At 34.0% G+C, this 23,062-nt stretch overlaps 2 protein-coding genes across 2 annotated transcripts; both read left to right on the plus strand.

Annotated features, from left to right (window-relative positions):
- Positions 1 to 5,429: 5,429 nt before the first annotated feature.
- Positions 5,430 to 9,736, plus strand: LOC120340516 (uncharacterized). The gene has a single exon (XM_039408791.2). It carries the CDS (start codon positions 5,520 to 5,522, stop codon positions 8,469 to 8,471), a length of 2,952 nt encoding a protein of 983 aa, XP_039264725.2. The 5' UTR covers positions 5,430 to 5,519; the 3' UTR covers positions 8,472 to 9,736.
- On the plus strand, positions 9,721 to 22,663 carry LOC120340548 (palmitoyltransferase ZDHHC20-B-like). Its single transcript, XM_039408832.2, has 11 exons — positions 9,721 to 9,955; positions 10,454 to 10,480; positions 10,878 to 10,972; positions 11,579 to 11,705; positions 12,882 to 12,984; positions 13,656 to 13,776; positions 14,180 to 14,309; positions 14,855 to 14,981; positions 17,754 to 17,810; positions 19,240 to 19,325; positions 19,771 to 22,663. Exons 1-11 carry the CDS (start codon positions 9,844 to 9,846, stop codon positions 19,815 to 19,817), a joined length of 1,032 nt encoding a protein of 343 aa, XP_039264766.1. The 5' UTR covers positions 9,721 to 9,843; the 3' UTR covers positions 19,818 to 22,663.
- Positions 22,664 to 23,062: the final 399 nt, after the last annotated feature.

A 23,062-nucleotide genomic window follows, 5' to 3' on the forward strand; every position in this document is an offset into this window, starting at 1 on the left:
CTAATCTGCCACCACGCTTCGACCGCATTTTGCCATCCCTAATCTGCCACGTTTCGACCGTATTTCGCCATCCCTAATCTGCCACCACGCTTCGACCGCATTTTGCCATCCCTAATCTGCCACCACGCTTCGACCGCATTTTGCCAGCCCTAATCTGCCACGCTTCGACCGCATTTTGCCATCCCTAATCTGCCACGCTTCGACCCCATTTCGCCATCCCATTTTGACACTCATCGACTGTGTTTTCCCAGCCCGAATTTGACAGGTACTAATCCATTTCATCAGCCCCAAATCTAAACACTTTGGCCATATTTCTTTGTAATTTTGAGGCAATTGTTTATTGTTATCTGTATACTAAACAGCGCATTATGACAGTCGATTTGGCAAAAACTGACAGCCATCGACCGCATTTTGTCATCCCTAATCTGCCACCACGCTTCGACCGCATTTTGCCATCCCTAATCTGCCACCATTCGACCGTATTTCGCCATCCCTAATCTGCCACGCTTCGACCGCATTTTGCCATCCCCAATTTGTCTTTTCGTCCCTATTTCGCCATCCCTAATCTGCCACCTTTCGACCGTATTTCGCCATCCCTATTTTGCCATCCCCAATATGACTTTTATGCTACCAACCCTCCTCACTCAACTCAACATCGAGCAGTAGGCTACATCCGAGATTCATTCGACCACGGGAATCCACCTACAGCTGATCAAATTTTAATTGTTACGCCATGCAGAAGTCTGCGTTCATTGGCCACCTTTCCGGAAAAGCAGAGAATATAGGGCAGATGGTAACACATATTTCTTACAGTAAAGGCGTCTTTTTCGTAAAACGTGCAACTTTTGGAAATGGGAACAAGGTATTATTTGTTACCAAATTTCTAAGGAGCATTTTAAAATCATTTTCAGGTAGTTCCTTTATGTGCGCTACGAAACTGGAAGATAAACGGCCTCATCTCGCGGCCTGCGTGTTTGTTTACTTTATTAATTTTTCCAAATCTTCTTTTATGCCTTCTGTTCAAAAATATTGCTGAATATTTTAAAAACTCTGGCACGGAATCAATCAAACATGCATAGTTATTGACGATTATGCCGAAAGTTATCTTTTGTGTTGCAGAAAAGTTCGCCAAAACTTTGATAAAGGGAATCGGAGCAAAACAAACAAATGTACGGAAAATCTCACAAAAGATTTAATTTAAGACGTGCTGATGCAAGTGCCCACTTACCCGAAACAGCAACTAACACATTGAAGTGAATTTTAAAAAGAATTCACGAAAGATAATTCGGGATTAAATAATTAGTTATTAGAGAGTGGAATTTGAACACACAATTTCTACTATAGTGCAAGAAAATAAAGAGTGATGTAGAGTACAACAAACAAACACGCGTGCACAATATGTGATAATCTATGTGATTCTGAACCCACGTCACTAATAGTCGTCTGTTTGATAAACAACGATAATAAAAAAGCATCGTGATAGTAAACAACAACAAAGTAAAATATAATAAGAGCATTCCATGTCACGGCAACTTCTGTATTAATCAAGATCCATGTGCTCCGGGAAACTTGTTCTGTGCAAGCATTCGTTTTCTACCAAATCTATGTTCAAATATCATTCCGTGCGATAGTCAATTTGCGAAGAAATAGCCTTCTGTTTCCGTCTTTACTGTCATTATTATGATTTTCCTCTACGTCTCAAATCGAAATCTATTCTAATGACAGATAATTTTACTGCATACGAGTTTGTGACCAGTCACTCAGCCAGTAGTTTATTTTTTTTACATCGGCTTCCGAAAATACACAGTGTACATACAGTGAGGTAAAGGATATTAAAAATGTATTACGGCGTGAAGTGAGACAAGATAAACCAATGATATTTATCGAGCAGCGTCACCTATGGGGGAGTCTAACATTGAATCTTACTAAGATAAAAATAATAATAAGATCAAAATGAATTTCTTACTGTCCATGCTATCTGGCTAATCGATCTGGTATTTGGAGATTTATGTTAACAATGCTTCGTGGCTTTTCGTAAATCTGCGTAGAAGAACGTACGTGATGTGCAGTAGTATCGAAGTGAGCTTCGTAAACCATTCCAAACTTTTGATTTTCTCTAGTTTCCACGTGTAATTCCAAATGTATTGGTACATCCTGTCTCATTTCTTTCATCAAGCTTTTCGCTGACCGGTAACTGTTCGATTGGCGTTAATTCCAAACGGAACGTGATGTCGGCTTTGAAGTAAGCAAATATTCATCGACGTCTAGCCAAGGTGACTTCAAGCCTGCGTGGAATGTTATTAACTTATTATGTTGATAAAATCCGCGCAAAAAATGTACAAGTTTGCTCGAATCTCCAGCGACATCTCGCGACATTTTTTTTTATAACAGCGTTCAAGCCTCCATCGAATGAGTGTCATTTGACGAAAATAATGTATAAGTTTATTTTGACTCCACAATCAGCATTAAAGACGATAAAATAAAAAAAACTGATAGAAACAAGATAAATAATGTCGGTAGAAGATACGATTAATCGCAGGCGTCTAAAGTTAACGGTAGCTGTATCCAATTTTGCGTCCACAAAAGTCCCATTATGATGTCACATGAGGTGTCTATCAGCAGGATACCGTACCGGTACCGGTACCAGTACGGTAGCAAGGAGAAACAGCTTGAATTTTGAGTGGTACCGTACCGGTATAGACCAGGGCTACTCAGCTAATTTTACCGTAGATCCACATACAACTCTTCAAAACTTTAAAATTATTTGTGTCTGGTGTTTCCAGAAAATATATTTCGGCATCCGTAAACACTGGTAAACACGCACCTCCTCGACACTCGACAGGATAATGATTATCAGCTAATCAAAACAGCAAGATTGTTTGTTACCGGTATGGTGTTATAGTCTAGGCCTAGGGCAGTGGTCGCCAAACTTTTTAACAAGAGACCCTATTTCAAAAATTATGACGTATGATAAGCACTCGTGACCCCAAGGTATATAAATACGACAAACAAGAAAAAAATATTTATTAGAATTTTTCAAACTACTAAAAACTAAGCACAGTAAATTCACACACTCTGGATTTTGCGTTATACAATAGCCTTATTAAAAAATATATCACTCCAATTCAGAATATCCCAACTTGCTATGTAGGGGCCCTACTAAAAAGGTAGGTATCAGATAGATAGATAGATAGATAGTTTATTTCGAAAACTCCATAACAAACCTTAATTTAAAATGGAGAATTCTGGAGGGCAAGCAAAACCTACAAAAAAGTTTAAAACATGAAGTATCTCATGTGCCTGCCCACCAGCACGCACACAAAAACACAAGCCCAATTAAATGAGGCTTGGGCCAAACTTAAAAAACAAAATACACGATAGTAATAAACTTTCGGGCTGTTGTACTCTCTTTCAACAATTACGTTGATAATGACCAATACCTACAACCTCATGCAAAGGTAAAAGGTAGGTAGGTATCAGTAGTAAATGACTAAAAAGGTAGGTATCAGTACTGCAGTAGTAGATGACTAAAAAGGTAGGTATCAGTGTCTAAAAAGGTAGGTATCAGTAGTAAATGACTAAAAAGGTAGGTATCAGTAGTAAATGACTAAAAAGGTAGGTATCAGTAGTAAATGACTAAAAAGGTAGGTATCAGTAGTAAATGACTAAGCGGACATCGGAACGTAACATGGGTAACAGGTTAGGGTTAGGCGATAATTTTTTTCCAATTTTTCTTATTTTAGTCCTATTATCAGTTCGAAGACTAGCCAAGGGCCTCCCGTAGTATTTATACCTAAAGTTATGGCCTAACCCTAACCTAGTACACATATTACATTCCGATGTCCGCCATCTTGGTTCGCATACTTCGGGAGCCCCCTTTTTAGTCATCTACTACTGATACCGTACCTACCTTTTTAGTCATCTACTACTGATACCTACCTTTTTAGTTATTTACTACTGATACCTACCTTTTTAGTTATTTACTACTGATACCTATCTTTTTATGGAGTGATACCTATGATACCTACCTTTTTAGTAGGGTCCCTATGTAGTGCTAGTCAGCTCGGTGTAGAATGCATGGAATAGAATAATATAATATAAAACAAGAATACAACACCGGCCACTCGGCGACCCCCGAAATATTTAAGGCGACCCAACTTGGGGTCGCGCCCCACAGTTTGGTGACCACTGGTCTAGGGTCACCATGCGACGATAGTCATACTCATTAAGCCATGAAAAGTTTTAAGAAAAACCAGGCCATGAAAAACTACACTGATTGCTAGATTGGGCATTGCGGAAAAGGTGATAAGTGGCTTAATATACAAACAAACGCAAAACCATAGCGGCAAATTTGGGAGGCGCAGTTCTTATCACTTCATGGCAGCTCCTGCCACGAACGAACCGCGGCAGCTCTTGCCATGGTTTTATAGCGCTATTCAGTAATCAGTATTAACGGTATATTCACAAATTAATGTACCAGATTTTAATTGAACATGTGAAATTATATCTACTTAAACCCTAACCTTAACCCCAAATCAATCAAAACTGTATCCATAAGAAAAACGTTCCAACTTACCCAATATTTGTCTTTACGGCCCACCTGCCGCGGCAAAATTTTACCTGCCATTGGTTTTCAATTTGCCGCCGCGGTAACGGCAGCTCGACATTGGTTTGTGGCAGCTAAAAAGTCAGTTGCCATGAGTTTGGCCGTAGCGGCCATGGTAAGGAAATACCGCCATGGTTTTGCGGCAGCTGCAGATGCCACAGAATACTTAAAACTGCACTTGAAATTTGGTGTGCGGACACTCATAAAAGCAATTATCAGGAAAAACACTAATCAAACGTGAGCAGGTCTGTAGCCTAATTCAGGGCTACTCAACTGGCGGACCGCCGTCCGAATCCGGACCTTTCGAGTATTGGATTTGGACCGCACCTAACTTCTTTAATTCCGGTGGATGGGCTTTGATCATGTTGATATTACGAGATACAAATCCAACAGTAAATACCGAAACACATAGCGTGTAGCATTCTCAGTCCAACAGCATTGTTTGATCTTTCATCTAACAGAGCAACAAAAACACGTCCGACCCAGAAGGCAGTCGGGCAGTAAAGTTTTTTATATATATTCAAAACGATAAAAGTCATTTTATAAAATGAAATTTTAAAAGGGGGGCTAATGATCCAAAATAAAGAATTAAGTGCCATTCGAATCAAATACCAGAATACCGGTACTCGAAAGATTCGGACCAAGGTCCGCCAGTTGAGTACGGTACCGTACCGGTAGCTCTTGTATAGACTACAACAATGGTCAAGCAAAGGCAAACAAAAATGTGATGTAACTTGGCTATATTTTTATGTTTTTCTTAGAAAATGCCCAGAACAGAACAGAAATATTTTTTCATGATCCTTGTATCTGTCTTGATATACCGGTAGTGTCAAGGTATTTCATTACTGTATTCCTTTTTTAATTATATTTTTGGAGTTTCTTTTCCACCTGTTATAGTTATTCTCATTGTACAATGGATGTCAAAAAGGAAAAGAGTTTTGCAAAAACAGATGAACAGACCAACAAATCAGAGTTGATTAATTACATAAACCATAATGTGATTGGAAAAGACGCTGTATTTTCAGGCCCTTTCGGGATACGGAAAATCTTATATTGTGATTACATAGCATCTGGAAGACCTTTAGCCAGCATTGAAGATTTTCTTCAAAAGCATGTTTTGCCAATGTATGGCAATACCCACACAACCACGTCTGTCACATCTTTGCAGATGACATTTTTCCGCCAAGAAGCAAGAGATATTATACGAAATGCAGTACGAGCAAGTGAACATGACGCTGTAATATTTGCCGGAAGTGGAGTAACAGGTTCAGTTCATAAGTTGATCAACGCTCTTAATTTTTCTAAACCACCAGTGGTATTTTGTGGGCCTTTTGAACACCATTCCAACTTACTACCATGGCGTGAAATAGCATTTGAAGTTGTGCGTATAAGTGAGAACGCAAATGGAGACCTTAATCTTCACCATCTTGAGGCTGCATTGGAGGAATGGGAAAAAGTAGGATTGCCAATGGTAGGATGCTTTTCCGCTGCGTCCAATGTAACTGGACGTTTAGCAGACACTGTTGCAACCTCTATACTCCTGCATCGTTACGGAGCATTGTCTCTGTGGGATTATGCAACTGCAGCACCTTATACAGAGATTACTATGCATCCAGTTGTTGCAAATGGGAATGCATCGAAAGACGCAATTTTTATATCACCACATAAATTTGTAGGTGGAGTGAATACACCAGGGGTGCTCGTTGCCTCCAAGAGACTTTTCAATAATCCAGTCCCATCTGATTGCGGTGGGGGTTCTGTATTCTTCGTCTCTGATAACAATCATAAATACTTAAAAGATGAAGAAACGAGGGAGGAAGGCGGAACCCCTGATATTATAGGTTCAATTCGTGCGGGATTAGCTTTTAAACTGAAAGAAGATATTGGAAGTAAAGAAATAATGAAACATGAAAATGATATTTATAACCATGTTTTAAATGCATGGAAAGATGTTCAAAGTATTGAAATACTAGGTCTGACTGATTCTCACAAAAATAATAATAAAAAGACACTTGCTGTGTTTTCATTCATGATTCGTCATCTTGACTCAGGGTTGTATTTACATTATAGTTTCATTGCTGCATTATTGAATGATCTATTTGGAATTCAAGCAAGAGGTGGATGTGCTTGTGCTGGTCCATATGCTCAAGATCTGCTAGGGATAAGTTCTGATAAAGTGGCAAGATTTGAAAAAGCGTTAACTGAAGATTCAAGATTGGATCGAAGGCATTTACGAAGGTTTAAGGAATATTCTCCACATGAAGTGTTGAGGCCGGGCTTTGTTCGGCTGAGTCTTCCATACTTTACAACAAATGAAGAAGCTGATTTTATAATTGAAGCAGTTAAAATGATTGCAGAAAATGGTTGGAATATACTGCCCAATTATTTATTTAACCCGGAAACTGGAGAATGGATGCATGTAAAACAGAAGGTCTTTAACGATAGGAAATGGCTTGGTCAGACAAAGTTCACGACTTCAGGAATGACTTTCCGGGCACCGACACTTGACGAAACGAAAGGAAGTTTGCCTGACACTTTTGAAAAATGTTTATCATTAGCTAAAGAAGTGTTTGAAAAAGCAAAACGAGCACCTGAAACCTTTCTACCAAATCATGATTCTATATTTAATAAATCTGTGGAAGATTTGAGATGGTTCTTAACACCATCGGAAGCGCGAATGTGGGTTACAAAATCTCAAGGTCGCAAAGTACAAGCGCTTCCTAAGCGAACTCCTTCTTTCACAGTACGAAAAAAAATCACAGAGCTGACTTTGGAGGAAATCAATAAGAAGGTTTCAATTTCAGAATTTACGAAAGAAAAAATTTCGCGAATACTTAACAGGCAAGAATCGAATCACAAAACTCCAGGTGTGAACGAAGAAGACAATTCTTCATTGCATACTAATGGGCAGGTTTTGTCCAAAGATAAAACCGATATAATTATGTCAAATAGCATTCCTGATAATGGCCATACAAATGGTGAAATCAATGGAAACGATAGCAGCTTACAAATGAATTCTTGTTCAAAAAATGCTAGAGCGAATACACCATCAGAAGTGAAATTCATTTCACCACCTAAAAGGCTATTCAAGCTGACAGTTCAAGCAATTGAAGATTTTAGAATGATTAATTCAGGTGATAGAGTACTTGTCTGTCTTTCTGGCGGAAAGGATTCACTATCATTACTCCACACATTACGCCAATATCAATTTTACGCAAAGAAACAAGGTGTGGATTTTGAACTTGGGGCTGTCACTGTTGACCCCAAAACAGAATCTTATGATCCTTCTCCGTTAATTGAATATTTATCTGCTTTAGGTTTGCCTTATTTTTATGAAGAACAGGCTATCTTGGACCAAGCTTTATCATTACCTGAAGTCACCTCAATATGTGCTTTCTGTTCTCGTATGAAACGAGGAAGGCTTTATCATTGCGCACGTAGGGAAAAATGGAATGTTTTAGCGATGGGACAACATCTCGATGATTTAGCGGAAAGTTTTCTGATGTCGACATTTCAAAACGGCCTTCTTCGAACCATGAAGGCTAATTACACAGTAAAAGAACGTGATTTAAGAGTAATCCGACCATTTATTTATGTTCGTGAAAAAGACACAAGAGACTTTGCGGAAAATTCAATTCTTCCTGTCATCCCTGAAAACTGTCCAGCGTGTTTTGAAGCTCCGAAAGAAAGGCATAGAATGAAACAACTTCTAGCGTCACAGGAAATTTTGCATCCTAAATTGTTTTACAGTCTGAAAGAAGCGCTGCGACCGCTAATGTCAAAAAACGAAACAGGAATGGAGTCTGGTGGTAAAAATCCTATTGTTTTGCATACTGGTAACAATGCTTATGACAGTGATGAATAAGTTGTTTCTTATGGGTATTGAGATATATTTTTAATCTTTTTGTGTATGAATCTAGCAATGCCTTTACCTCAAGTTTTTTTTTTTGGTTGAAAATGATTTATCATGTTTACCCAGCCTTACAATATGTTAGTTTACTGTATATAGACTGCTCTCTCATATTGAAGATTTTCTGCTAAATATAGGCGCAATGTACCGGTAGTCACTTTTGCATTTAGATATGGCTGTGTTACAATAGGACTGTTATATGCTGAAACATCAGTTTAATAGGCATAAAAAATTCGCGTTTTGTAATTTTAAATAGTGTGACAAGGTATGGCAATACCAATTGCTAAATTTGAGTTTCATAACAAAAAAATTCTGGTTTGGGAATTCCACTGAATGTGATGATATTGATTATTCAAATCATTTTCTAGACATGTATAAATTTTAATGTTGGCATTGTTTTACACTGAAAGTTCCGTTTGAATCCTAAAAAGTATTGTACAGCTTCTTTAAAAATGTATAGAATTTTCATATGTTTCCCCGGAGAAAAGACATTTTAATGGCGGACATGAGCTCTGTACAGGGTATAGGAATAAATAACAAGTTATTTGTTTCAGATACATGGTCTTGATTTTTATTGTACTGTTATTATTTATTAATAAATATTGATTCATACTTCCAGCAATAATCACTGATTTAACAAATGGGTTTTAAATTATAAATATCCTGATCATGAATTCTAATTTTACCATACAATTTTTACTGTTGGAATGAATATTCAGAACTTTTCCCCACGCAGTTTCAGTTTTATTGTTTACCTGGGATGGGACAATCTGTAGTTCTTATCTTACCACTGAATATCTTATAATAATCATTTTATTGAATGGTAATCAGATATTTAAAATGGTGGTGCTTGTGTTTTTTTATAGTGATTTCTAAGGTTCAAATTTAAGCATATTGATTACGACTAATAGATAGATGTATTGGTTATTATACTATTTTTCTCCAATGTGAATACTTATTACTTGGTATTTTTTTAATCAAATTTATAGGTCCATCATTTAAAGTTTCAATCAGTTTTGTGTGAATTTCAATTTACTCATTGAACACTGTTCAAATCGTAAAAATTTCCTTCTTCATGGCTGAATTGGTTAGCGTTGTTTTTATTTTAAATTTAAAAAGGGTCTTAATTCAAAAGCCCTAGCTTCTCTCTTCCACATTAAAATTCATTTTGCTTATCACAAATTACTGGTACAAACCGTTTTAATTACCTTTTTTCAGAATGGAATATTATTGAATAATATTCATAAAATTAGAGTTGATATTAGCTACCGTAAATAAAATATAGAATAATTCTTCTTGAAATTGAGCAACAGACTTTTAACTCAACATGACGTCTGTTGGAACCTACTGCAGTTTGTTTTTCCGATGGATACCTTGTGTCTTTATCATAGCAATTGTTTTTTGGTCGTATTATGCTTACGTCGTAGAATTGTGTGTATGTAAGTATTACATTTTAAATTTTTGCCTTAATATAAATTTTGTACTAGTATTACTTATTTCAGTAACTACATGAATATGAGTAACTACACCATAATAGTCTCAGTAGCTCATAGAATTTTAGTAGTTACTTTGCTCAGAGATCAATCTTCTTGATTTGTGAGTGAGTGCGAGTAACCTTGTTTTGAGCAAATTTCTTATTAAAAATCAATAAGTTTTGAGAAATATTGCTCACTGCATTTTTTTAATGGCCATTTTTGCTTCTATATTTCCATTTATTTAACATATTGGTGGCATTTTTTAAAATAGTGTTTCCAATTCAACATAGTCAACTGAGCACATTTTCTTTGTTAGTATTCTTGAATAAGGGATCAAAATCTCTACACTGCTATGTCTATATGATTAGCCAATTGCTTGTCCAATAGACATTGTGTCATATGCTTTAGAGACAGACATTCAACTACATTCTCTTTCTCATTTTTGTTCATTTTTATTTCTAGACACTGTCACACCTGACGTTGCTAAAGGTAACTTTGCATAACTTTGTTTTGCTATTAAGAGGTTCTGAACAGGGGGTAAATTTGTTCTGCATGTGTGGTGAATGACCAAAAAAATATAGAACCCAGTCATTCGGAATGGTATTCTTTGAAAAATATAACCTTTGTGCAAAGCAGAGACTTTTGGGTATAGTCATACACAAACAGAAGTTCAAGTGTAAATTAAATTTGTCATTTCCAGTATCTTTTTCCTGGCGAGAAGCCTGTATATGTATGTGCTAGCATTTACCGCATTGGTTTCCATTTTCGATAAATACCTTTCTTCAGCTAATTTAAAAATGGGAAAAATTTCTTCTTAATTGGGAAACACTGATTTAGAGTAATATTCTACTGTTCATATATATAAATATATTTCTCTATTTGACAGCATTGTATCTCATCTTTTACCATGTGTTTTTCGTGATGTTTATGTGGGCATATTGGCAGACAATATTTACAGATGTTATGACACCTTCTAGTAACGTAAGTTCATACATTATGCATATTTTACGCAAATATCTGATCCTTTATGAATGATGCAAATTGAGAAATTTCCTAAATTGGTTATGCATTGACTGGTTGAAGATAGGTTTGAAATAGAAAATTGGTAAGCTGGTACTTAAACTGGCTAGCTCAGAACGTAATTGTAAGAAATTTTTTTTTTTTTCAAATTATTTCACTGCATTTTTACCCGAAATAAATTTCAAAAATTGTAATTTATGCCAAGAGAAGGTTTTAAAAATTAGCATTGGTATGTAGAAAAATGTTAAATTTCAGAAACACCAGAATCTTCGGACCTCCTGAAGTATGTGCACCAAGATGGCGCACAAGCTGAACATAGTATGTATATCAGGTTAGGGTTCAGGTTATGTGACATCTTGGTGCACATACTAATGGCGCACTGAATCTTCTGATACATAGCCTAACCTGTTTATTATGTTCCAGCAAAAAATATAGTACATGAACATTATCTTAATTTACAAGGTGAAATAAATCAAGTCCCCTGCTTGAATCCATCTGCTAGCCCAATATTCCCAAGATTGTGATTTGTGAGGTGAACTCGTTAGCAAATGGTTCTTTTTTTTTTAGTATGATATTCCAAGAGAGTACCAAAGTAGAGTAATAAAGCCTGAAACAGAGGAAGACAGACAAGCGGCTTTACGAGATATCATACATAATAATGGTATGACTGTCGTAACAAGGACAATTGATGGAGGTATTTTAATATGTTCACCTTGAAATACTTTCTGAGTTTATTAAATGATATTTTTGTATCTGAATAATCGAGCATACTCATTTTTAAGTGGTTTGCGTGCTTGCTAGTAGATTAGTTGTAACCACCCTGATTCTCCAAACTGCTGAAACAACTAGTAAACAATCATCCCTGTTTATTACAATTATCATGACTTGTTAATAATGTGGTGCCAAATTACAATCAATATGCAATATGGAATATATATGAATATAAAAAAGTACCAATATTCATAATTTCAATTTATTGATCAACAATAAATTTTTTCATATTTTTTGCATAATATAGTAGACCGCCACATCAGTAGACCAAACATCCTTATTATAGTCATGTGCTCAAATATTATGTAATTTGAGAATAAAAAAATAGCTGAAGGAATCAATTTTGCTAAAGGCTATGAAAGATTAATGGAATTTCTAAGTACTATACTAAAACCATTGCCACTCCATTAGCTTCTAATAGAAATATTTATGATAACAGAATACCCGGATTCTATTTATCTACAACTTTGCTTCAAATTTAATTTATTATTTCAACCTACAAAAATATTCAACTACTCGCACACTAAAATCGATTAACAGGTGTGAAAATAGCGAATTTCATAGTAAAGCAACTGGCCAGTGCCAGGGAGTTAATCGAGTGAAAATTCTGAGGCAATAAAATTATAGGTCCTCATAACGGATACACTCCTATTTTCATTTATTGGAAATTGACAATGGATTACTTTTTGAATTAGGGTTTGAACAATCTTTCACCCAGCCGAGTAACAAATCTAATCTAATGGGGAGTGTCTAATTTGATACACCTGATAATAGAGAAACTTCGATTCATTGGCAGAGAAGCTTGACATTTCCTGTAACTGGACATTATCCAATTACTATACTTAAAATACAACTACCGGTAATTCAGTTTTCAATCTAAGCATATTATTCTAATAATACAAACTGTTGAAAACACTCGGAGTTTTTTCATTTGAGACCTTTAACAAATTATTTGGGTCTAGTTAAATCTATTTCTATAGCTATAGATTTAACGTTAATCATCCTGAAGCTATTATATTGCAATCTCAATTTAATAATAGTAACATATTATTTATTTTGAAGTATTTATACATTTTGTGTTTATTTTTTATTACTTCAGGTATCCGATACTGTGAGATAACCAAAGTAATAAAACCAGACAGATGCCATTACTGTTCTGTTGTCGGAAAATGTGTGTTGAAAATGGATCACTACTGCCCCTGGTGAGTATAAGTTACTTTCTAATGAAATACTCAGATAGTCCCATATTGCAAAAACTGTGGCAAATGGATGGAATATACTCAAATTTGGATGTAACATCTTGATCTTCCTACTTAAGTTTACATAAGGAGATATTTGTATTTCAATTTTCTTTCAACTTCCCTCTATCATAACATTATATATGTTATATGGTAACTACATAGTAATATTTTCCCGATAAAATTATTCAACACGTTTCATGTTAGTTCTCAGTTATCGATTTACTATTGTATTGAGTATTAGTCATGTGATATGCTTAAGGGATAAGGCATTTCGAAACAACATTCCGTGAATGTCAGAAAAAAATTGTGTTTTGAGATGTCACTGTTTGAGCTTCTTAACCACTTTGTTATTTATTGAGTTGAAATATTTATGCGTTGTAAATCTCAGTCATATGTCCGGTTACCAGTCCATGTCACATGATCAGGTATGAGAATAGTTAACCAGTTATTTGTTTTAGATGTATGGTCATGAACTCATGATAGTGGAAGAAGCCGTAACCAACTAGCGGTTACGTTGACCACCCAGTGGTGACGAGGAGTCCAGCAATCATTTTGCACATAATCATTCCACAGGGCATTCGATGTGCCAACTCTAAAGTGTGCCTTAATTATGTATTATTCATCTTATTTAGGGTCAACAACTGTGTAGGTTACAGTAACTACAAATTTTTCTTGTTGTTTCTCTTCTATGGATTTTTATATTGTCTCTACGTTGCCGGGACTGTGTTACCATATTTCATTGACTTCTGGCAGGTATGCTGTGTGTGTATTTAAAAAATATTCTACATTTTTTTTTAATAAAAAAAACACTATCAAGTATTTTCTCGTATTCTCTAGTCAATCTTCGTTTTAATAATTGTTCGGTATTTTTATATATTATGTAAGTTCTTTAACTGCAGCGTTCAGTATAGCCTATTCATTACATTAAATTCAAAATTGATAACTGATTGAAGTTGTGCATTTTTCTATACCGGTAATTATTATTTTGTATAAAACTTGATCTCAATTGCATAATTCACGTCATCAGTGGGAACGCTATTGAAACCTAACAATACACTTAAATTTTTCCTGTTTCAGAGTCTTACAGGGCCTTGGTATTTCAACCAAGATTTGGCTGTTTTATTTGAATTTAATTGAACGAGCTATTTTCATTCAGAATCTTCTTGATGGATCTGCTCGTTTCCACATTTTATTCCTCTTCTTTGCTTCGGTTATGTTCGCCATAAGTTTATCGTGTCTTCTCGGATATCACATATATCTTGTGTTAAAAAATAGAAGCACATTAGGTAAGAAAGCTTTGGTTATAATTTTTTAATGTTCTGTAAAATCATGATAAAATAAATCCTAGATTTTGTAATTAAAAGAGAATTCTTGAATATCAAAGTGCTCTATCATGTCTACTCAATAAGCTAACTGATTTGTAGTTCATCATCCATATTTTTAAGATTTGTCCTAACAACTAGGACATCTCAGAAAAAGGTATTTCAAATTTATCCTTATTAGCTATGTCCTTATTTTTCATCAATGAGATCAATCCTACATAAATTTTGGGCACTGTTTATGATGACTCTTAAATTAGATAGTGCTGTATTTTTGAGGGTTCCAGTCTTCAATGTTTTTAATGTTGGTTCATTTCCAGGCCATTTTTGGTATTTTGCCAAACCTCTGGTTAATGGAAGCCCTGGCATTGCTCAAAAGATACTAACAGCATCTGATTTATAGTATCCATAGACAATGGTTGTTAGTGCACAAGCAGAATACCTATACCACATCATTGATAACGTATTTCTATTAAAAACGGCCATTCTATTTCATGATTTATTGTTTCCAGAATCTTTTCGTGCTCCAATCTTTATGCATGGAGCAGACGCAGACGGGTTCAATCTTGGATATAGAAGAAATTTTGAACAAGTTTTTGGAGAAAGAGTATTGTTATGGGGTTTGCCACTTTTCACAAGGTAAATAGACTAATGCAATTGAATATGCAATTCAACATTGTATTCGTAGTTTGTCAGAAAACAGGGCTGTGAAACCAGGAGTCTATGTTTAGCTTATTTTCACTGGAGTCTTAGCTCAAATCATATTTTACAAACTACCTGTAGTCATATTTGGGATTTCAGACTTTCGTAGTGATAAAAGAAGTTAATATTAACTCAAAACAGTAGATCCAAGGCTTGCATGCACGAAAATTTTGGTTTTCAAATTTAACTTCCACTGTGTTGGAGTTCGAAGCCAAAATATTTTTCAACTCGAATCGAGAATCACACTCGATGGTAACCTACAGCCCTGGCTGCATGCAGCTAATTATTTTGATTTTGATTTCCGCTAAAGCTGATGAATATCTGCTTATTAGAGATTTGTAGAAGCCAAACTTGCCTGTATTATCATTAGATTATTCGCATATCTAATTATGCAGCATGGCATCAGTTCAGTTTTACATTCTTGAGCTTAAAGGATTATGAATAATGTATGCGTTTGTACTCGACATGTCATATTTTTGTTCTGATATATGCGAGATAACACATTAATGATCGAAGTGTGACAATAGGTTTATGTCAAATAAAGCTTGAGTTGTTCGATAAAACTTGATGTAGTTTGGTATATACGTATCCATAATCTTACTCCCTTGCTCTGCAATAGTCCTTGAGTCCAAACCTTGAGTGAGACCTGTAAGTATTGAGGACCTGTTACAATAATCCCATACGTGAATGAAATGGTATAGACGTCATACCAGCTACATTCTTTACTAAAATAGCCTTTTTCATTAAAACTAAACTATATCTGAGTATTCTTGAATATCCATCAAAAAAAGGTAGGTCGATTATCAAAGACAGAAGTTCGGCACTGAGTGGTGTATATAATACCTAATTGTTCCGCGCAATAAGAATGTGGTTTGCCTTATTTGCCAAGCACTATAGCAATAATGAAGGATTACACTATCAAGCGACACTATTATACTCAACAATATGCTAGTTATGATAGCTACGGTAAGTTTGAAAAAAATATTATATGAATTTTGTGGTTGGTTGTTGATTAGCATTTATATTACCACGGAATGTAGATTCCAAACTAACCCCTAAAAATGCATGTAAATCACTTCTGGGCCTTGATATCGTTATTTATTTCTGTGACCTGTAAAATGATGCAAAACTTAACCTAGCTCTCTGGAAATTGATTTGTTATTGAAAAATATTGTCCCATATTGTGTTTGATTTATATTTAGTAGCTACGTTATAAAAGGGCACAATCAGAGTATTTTGCACAATAGCAATTACAACTTGCTTTATGACTTTTCTACAGTTTGAAGAGTTTATGTGTGAATAAATATGTATTACAATAATATTGAATATTAGTAAAACTACACCATGTGGTTACGCTACTACACGCATGTTTCACATAACATATATTCCATAGATAACATATACAATTCCCAGGCCCACTATCAGGTCTAAGTAGCTTCACTTTATTGAATCGCCTACTCGAAACATGCCATAAAATTATGTTGCAATTTTCAATTATAATGTACTGTGTTAAAAGTTTTAAATTGGATCAATCATTTTCTGACTTTGTTTTATATTTGTTTACAATTTCAAACATTTCCTTTCAATAACAACTCCTGATAATCAATTTTAATATAAACAGAATTAGAAATCGAGATAAATTTTGATTAAATTTTTGATTTAAATCAATTTGATAAATGCTAAAATATCATTATTATTCTAAATTTAAATCCAAATAATTTGATCATTTTTGAAAAATATGGCAGGTAAAAACTTGATTTGCGATTTGCTTTCAAAATAATTACTTTAAGTAATTAAACAAAATTTTTGAATACTGATATTTAAAAAATGCTTTTGATTCAATAATTGGAATATTTTCAATTTCTTCTTTTGTTTATAAAAGAGTTATAATTTTGTACTAACAATCGTTTGTTTATTCGGATGTTTGCTTTTCAAAGCACTTTTATTTCTAACAAAAATTAATCTTTACATTAATGTGCGAAAGATTATATTAGGAATGACTTTCAAACCCTCAGGGCTGTCTTTGCTTTTAAAATTCAATAAACAAGGTTTTGAGGTGTAACTAAGAACCTGTGTGGCAGCCTGATAAAGCTCGGCTGGCCTAATAGAGCGACTCGCTATGGCGAATACGCTTGTTACGCTTAATTTAGACAATGCTATATCATGGCTTAATATCATATAAATATGACATATAGCTTATAATCTTTTTATTTATATCTTATCTACAGAGTGACCCCAAATAAAAGAACACCGTCATTTGAACCATATTTTAGAACTGTGATTCTTAAACTTTTTAAGTTGCGCCCCCATTTTAGAATTTGTCCAGTCTCGTGCCCGCTTCAAAATTAGGTAACAATAAGCTACAAATAACAGATAGTAAAGCAAAAGTATGTTTTATTTAAAAATAACGTTGAAAATACCTAGATGGAATCGCAATCTCTTCTAAATAATAAGGAAATGTAAATATCCAAAATAAACTAATCTAATCTTTTATGTATAGTGTTCTAGCTAGATTACTGAAACTTTAGTACAATCATACACAAACTGAAATTCAAGTATTGAATAATTTTTTTTTCTTTTTGTAGAAGTAATTAAAAAATGGGTTCTGTTTTATCTTGGGTAACCTTGTAAATCTGATATATGATCAAGTCTTGATTATTTATTACTTGAAAGCAATCATTTGTTTGTAATTCAATTTTTTCTATTTAGTATGGGAGATGGGATGTCGTATCCAACTCGACTATTACCACAAGATTCAGAACATAAGTATGTAACATTTATAATTTATGTAATTCAGTAGTGGCATCCCTTAATCATACAATTACTTATTTGTAATTATGATGGTTTTGTGATTAGATAATTAATATTATAGTTTATAATTTTCTGTTGTACATCGGTATAGATTGTCCGCTTTCCAATGTTTTGAAATTATAGTGTCTCGTAATTATTTGAATTTGCATATTCTGAATAAATTTGATGAAAATTATTAATTTCATTGTCAAATCTAAGAAATATTGCAGAAAAAAATTTGTTTCTCAAATAGTATTGATGTTCAATTTTATTATAATTCGATTTGCAGGACATGTGAAATAGTTGTGTTATAAATTATAATACAACCAGCATACATGACTTCCTTCCTATAATAAAACTGTTGTGTATGAGCATTGAAAGAATAACTCATCATAATCCATCCTGAAAAAATATTTTCAAAAATGAAATACCAAATATATCCTGGATTGAGTCATGTTCAACAGCCAACATATAGAAGTCAATAGTTATTCAAAGTTTCAATTTGGAAATGCTTCAAAGTTAATTTTAACAGTGTTTTGATTGGGGTTATATTATTTGCAGTTTTTTGAAATTGATGAAAGGACTTTTTGATCATACAAGGAGATTCAATTGCTCAAAATAATAAATTTTCAAATGAAATTATTCTAAATTGTTCTAAACTGAAATTAAGAATAACTGATTTGAATTGTTTTGAATAGTTGATGATTCATTTTGGACATCTTTCTTTGTATCATTATAATTTTTATGTCAGCTTTATTTATTTGAAATCTTCGAAATTTGTACTCATTTCAATAAAGTATAGATAGTAAACTTACTAAGCCAAACCTGGTTTCATAAGAATATTGTTAAATTACCTTATGACGGTTTAATATCAAATGTTTGATCTTCGTTTAAATATTATGAATTGAGAGCGAAATAAGCTCTGGATTTGTGCTTTGGTCATGTTTCTAAAATTCTTTATTGTACTGAATGTTTTAGGGTTGTCATACATCCATGTTTACCCAAACATGCCCAGATTTTTAGATTTTAAATTAAGATATCTTCCCAGGTGAAGTACAAAAACTGATAAAATATCCTGGATTTTTAAGTTACTGAAAGAGGTCTAAAATTCTCCTTATAGAAATGTGCTATTTCAGTCATGCATGGTTTTCCTGATGAAGAGATGTAGCCAACCCATTACCTTCAGAATAAATGATTTTTTTTTTTTGAGTGTCAAACTTATTAGGAATCAATCTGTTTGTGTCAAATTAATATAATTCCATCACCAATAACAGAGTTTATCTTGAATTTATAATTTATGATGTTGTTTACGATTTTGCTTTTCAAAATTGACAACCCTAGACTAAAACATGTATTATAAATTATAATATTGAAAATTTTAATTTTGTCCGAATTTGTTTTCCAGCATGGGAAATGGATTGAGTTTTCCACAAAGATCTCGTACGAGCGATTCAAACCACTTACTTGACAATGATGCCATATCACCTAGAGGTAATATAACTTAATGTTTCCATTGTATGAGGATTTAGACTTCAGAAGAGTTTATTAGGCCGACAAGGACTGGAAAATTGATTTTACCATCTAGAAAGTGCTATTATCTTACACATTTTTGTGTCCAGAAATCAGGACAGGTCAGGTATTTTGAACAAATCCAGAAAGGCAAATTACAAAGGCAAATGGATTCTGAAGAGTGTGTGATGTCACAATAGCAGTTTCACAATATCACCTTCTGTCTTGCATCTTGAATGATTGCGCAATCAAATAAATGGACAATTTTACAAATGAAAGTTACAGTATGATATTAAATTAAATTGGATAAACTTTTGCGCCACACATTGTTCGGGACTGTCAGCTGCGTAGATGATTCCGCATAGAATACTATTTAAACTTTTATAATAATTTTGACTGATGGTCCCTTTTTGTATTTATTTTTCAGGTCCAAGCGAGTCTGGGAGTCAAATTGCAATTGTGAATGAAAGATAAAAAGCTGATTCACATTGAGACTCTTGTATAAAGAATTCATCGATACAATTGTTAAATTAATTTTCCATTTTTTCTCATATTTCTCAGCAATTTGTTTTTGAGGCACTTATCTTTCATTTTATGACCAATGGACTGGGGATTGTTTTGACCGAAACCTTTCGAAATAATTTGAACTCATAATTACGATAGAAAATTTTGTCATCATACGTTCAGTACTCTGAGGTCATTCATTTTGCTCAAAAAGCATAGCTCAAAAACCAGTTGACATTTATCTTTATTTGGAATCGTGATATGTGGGAGCATATTTGAATGGGATGCTTAAATTTAACTTATATCAACAACGTGTCTGGATCACCTTCTGAAAATTTATCTTACGAAAATTATTAAAATTCTGATTTATATTTAATTTTACGATTTAAAGTACCTCTTCATTGTATATTGAATAAGTGATTTCCATATTAAAAGAGTTGTTTGAGTGATAAAGCAATTCTACATAATAAACTGCTATCAATAGCAATAATTTGAAATATCGATAAAACTAAATTCCTTGCATATCCCTTGTTATAATCTACAAAACTGCAAAATATTACAGCATCGAAGACGACTTTGTAATACTATTTGATTATTTGGACAAGGCCCGGCCGGAGTATCATCATATATTAACAATACAGTCCAACATCAAGTCCGTGCATCTGAAACAAATACGAACAAATTCTACGAACATGAACTGGTCACCAGACGAGAGTCCCTGGTACGCTTTATGAATGAGCTGTCTTATCAACTTTCCTCTCTCCCAGTATTTTTTTATTCCCTTAACGTTGTACAAAATGAAATTATCATTCAAGTGTATCACATAGGTATAAGCTTGAAATAAAAGCATTGAAAGTCTTTCAATTTTATATTAAAATGTTTATACATATTGTTGTCAGTAGCTTTTTTATTTTGTTTCTATTTTAAAGAATCATCTTTTTTTTATTTTATTTACATTTTCAAGTGAAGATATTGTGTCTTGTAAAAACTATATCGAATTCTTAGTTGGTAATAGCTAGAATTTTGCCTCTATATTGGAACCATTTTTTCAATTGGTTCAATTTTATTGATATCAAATCCATGCATCTGGAAGAACTAAAGGGTTAACTATTCCCATACCCGACACGGACTGGTAAACTGATGAGAGGTTGCTGTATGATTTAGTCGTCTTATCGACTTACTTCTCGCCAACAAGTTTGTCAGATAATTTTTTTGTGAGAATGTGTTCTTTGGGGGCTCCCGAAGTATGTGAACCAAGATGGCGGACATCGGAATGTAATATGTGTACTAGGTTAGGCCATAATTTTAGGTATAAATACTACGGGAGGCTCTTGGCTAGTCTTCGAACTGATAATAGGACTAAAATAAGGAAAATTGGAAAAAAATATCGCCTAACCCTAACCTGTTACCATGTTACGTTCCGATGTCCGCCATCTTGGTTCGCATACTTCGGGAGCACCGTTTTTTGTTTAAATAAAAACAGCGAAATGCACTAAAGTTACCATGTTTCATATTAATACAGGGTCCAAGTTGCATCTTATTACATTTCATTCAAATATATACGGCACATGTAAATATATTATCTCTGTAAGTCACACATTTATAAATACGCTGTTGATGTTATATGAGATTTTAATGCACTGAAAAAAATTCCCATTTTTATACTTTTTTGAAGGACAGGTCTGCTTGTAGATTTCAGTTATAAGTACTCAATTTTTAGAGACATACCGTAATTTGTGATGGCAATATTGTGTTCACAAACTCTTGTTGCCTTAAAAATAAATTTGATTTTATTAACATCAAATAATGCAAACGAAAATAAGATTTGGAGCTAGTGTTGCTGTTTCTACCAATAGTCCAAAGAAGTGTATTTCACTTCATCATATATTTTCCACATATTTTGTATCGGCAGTCTAGGGAGTTACTCCTCCGTCCATTTGTATGTTCATATATACCGGTACTATCTTTTTTTTTATTTCAAGCTATATCTATGGTTTGTTTTGCGATATGAGAAACTTTATGATCACCGAAGTATGATTTTCACATATTTACTCCTAATTAGGTTATAGACAAGTGACCACATAGGAGTCTATCAGGGAGTTGTGGAAAAATTAAATCTGGCTTTGGACATAAATTTCGACTCAGTCTCCAGTTCCAAGAAAATCAACTTTGGCAACAAAAGCTTTGTACCGCATGTAGGCCTAACTGACCGTAATTGTCTCTTGAGAATGCCTAGCAAACTTAATTTGAGTTTTAGTTGTAAATTTTGATTTTATCGCCACTAAACGTCTGGAACTTTGGGCCCCTGGGAGTTGAAAATACAACTTTGTCTTTAATATAACCCTGTGAGCTTCCATTTTTATTAGACATAGCCAACCCAATCTTATCGCGTTATGTATGAAATTGTGAGCATTGATGCCTTCTCGAACAGTTATTTCCAACTTGCTTACCGTCATCCCATAATGTTGATGTAAATTTTTCCAAGTGTTATATTTGATTGCCAAAGCTTTTCTAGCTGTTTATGGCAATTCAAATATAACACACGTTCCCATACTGAATTTGGTAGCAAAGTTTTGTGTATTTGAAGTACCGGTATGTGCATACGTATGACATTGATAAGGTCTTTTAATAAGGTTTCTGATTTGCCCTAAGATAACGTTACATACTTATTATCCATTAATCTTGAATGTTTTAATTATAATATTGTTACTGACATGTGATGTTTTACATTTTCGGTACTGTGTGTTGTTTCATGTAAATTTTAGCGACTCGACTACCATGTGTTGAAAATATATTAAGCTAATTTCAAATTGTAATAATATGAGCTTTGTATGTGTCAATTTAGGTGGAATGGTTAGAACAGTGGTCCCCAAACTATCATGATCCAGGGTGCCATTGTCCACAGATACGCATAATTCCAAATCCAAGTCGTGTATTAGAGCGCTCCCGAGTCATTGCAGCTTTAGAGTTTTTCATGGTTCGGTCCAGTAGCAACAACAATTAGCAAAGTAAATACATGTGATAATATGAATTACCTCTGTAAATTAATATTATCTAATCTATTCCAGCAGTGTAGTAATATACTGTCTTTGATTTCGTGACCATTTTCTTGCGAAGGAGAAAAAACTAAATAAATTAATGCAATTCCTTTTTTTCTTTGCCATGGCTAGGTATTAATTAATTCACTTGTTCAATATGTAACCTTTGGGAGATCA

The sequence above is a fragment of the Styela clava genome, chromosome 14, assembly GCF_964204865.1.
Source record: "Styela clava chromosome 14, kaStyClav1.hap1.2, whole genome shotgun sequence".
Classification (NCBI taxonomy): Eukaryota; Metazoa; Chordata; class Ascidiacea; order Stolidobranchia; family Styelidae; genus Styela; species Styela clava.

Excerpts from the sequence above, each read along its gene's own strand:
- LOC120340516 (XM_039408791.2), top strand. The coding sequence starts at position 5,520 with ATGGATGTCAAAAAGGAAAAGAGTTTTGCAAAAACAGATGAACAGACC.
- LOC120340548 (XM_039408832.2), top strand. The coding sequence starts at position 9,844 with ATGACGTCTGTTGGAACCTACTGCAGTTTGTTTTTCCGATGGATACCT. Across the intron at positions 10,481-10,877 it reads CACACCTGACGTTGCTAAAG|CATTGTATCTCATCTTTTAC; the intron begins GTAACTTTGCAT and ends TCTATTTGACAG. Across the intron at positions 14,310-14,854 it reads AAAAAATAGAAGCACATTAG|AATCTTTTCGTGCTCCAATC; the intron begins GTAAGAAAGCTT and ends TATTGTTTCCAG.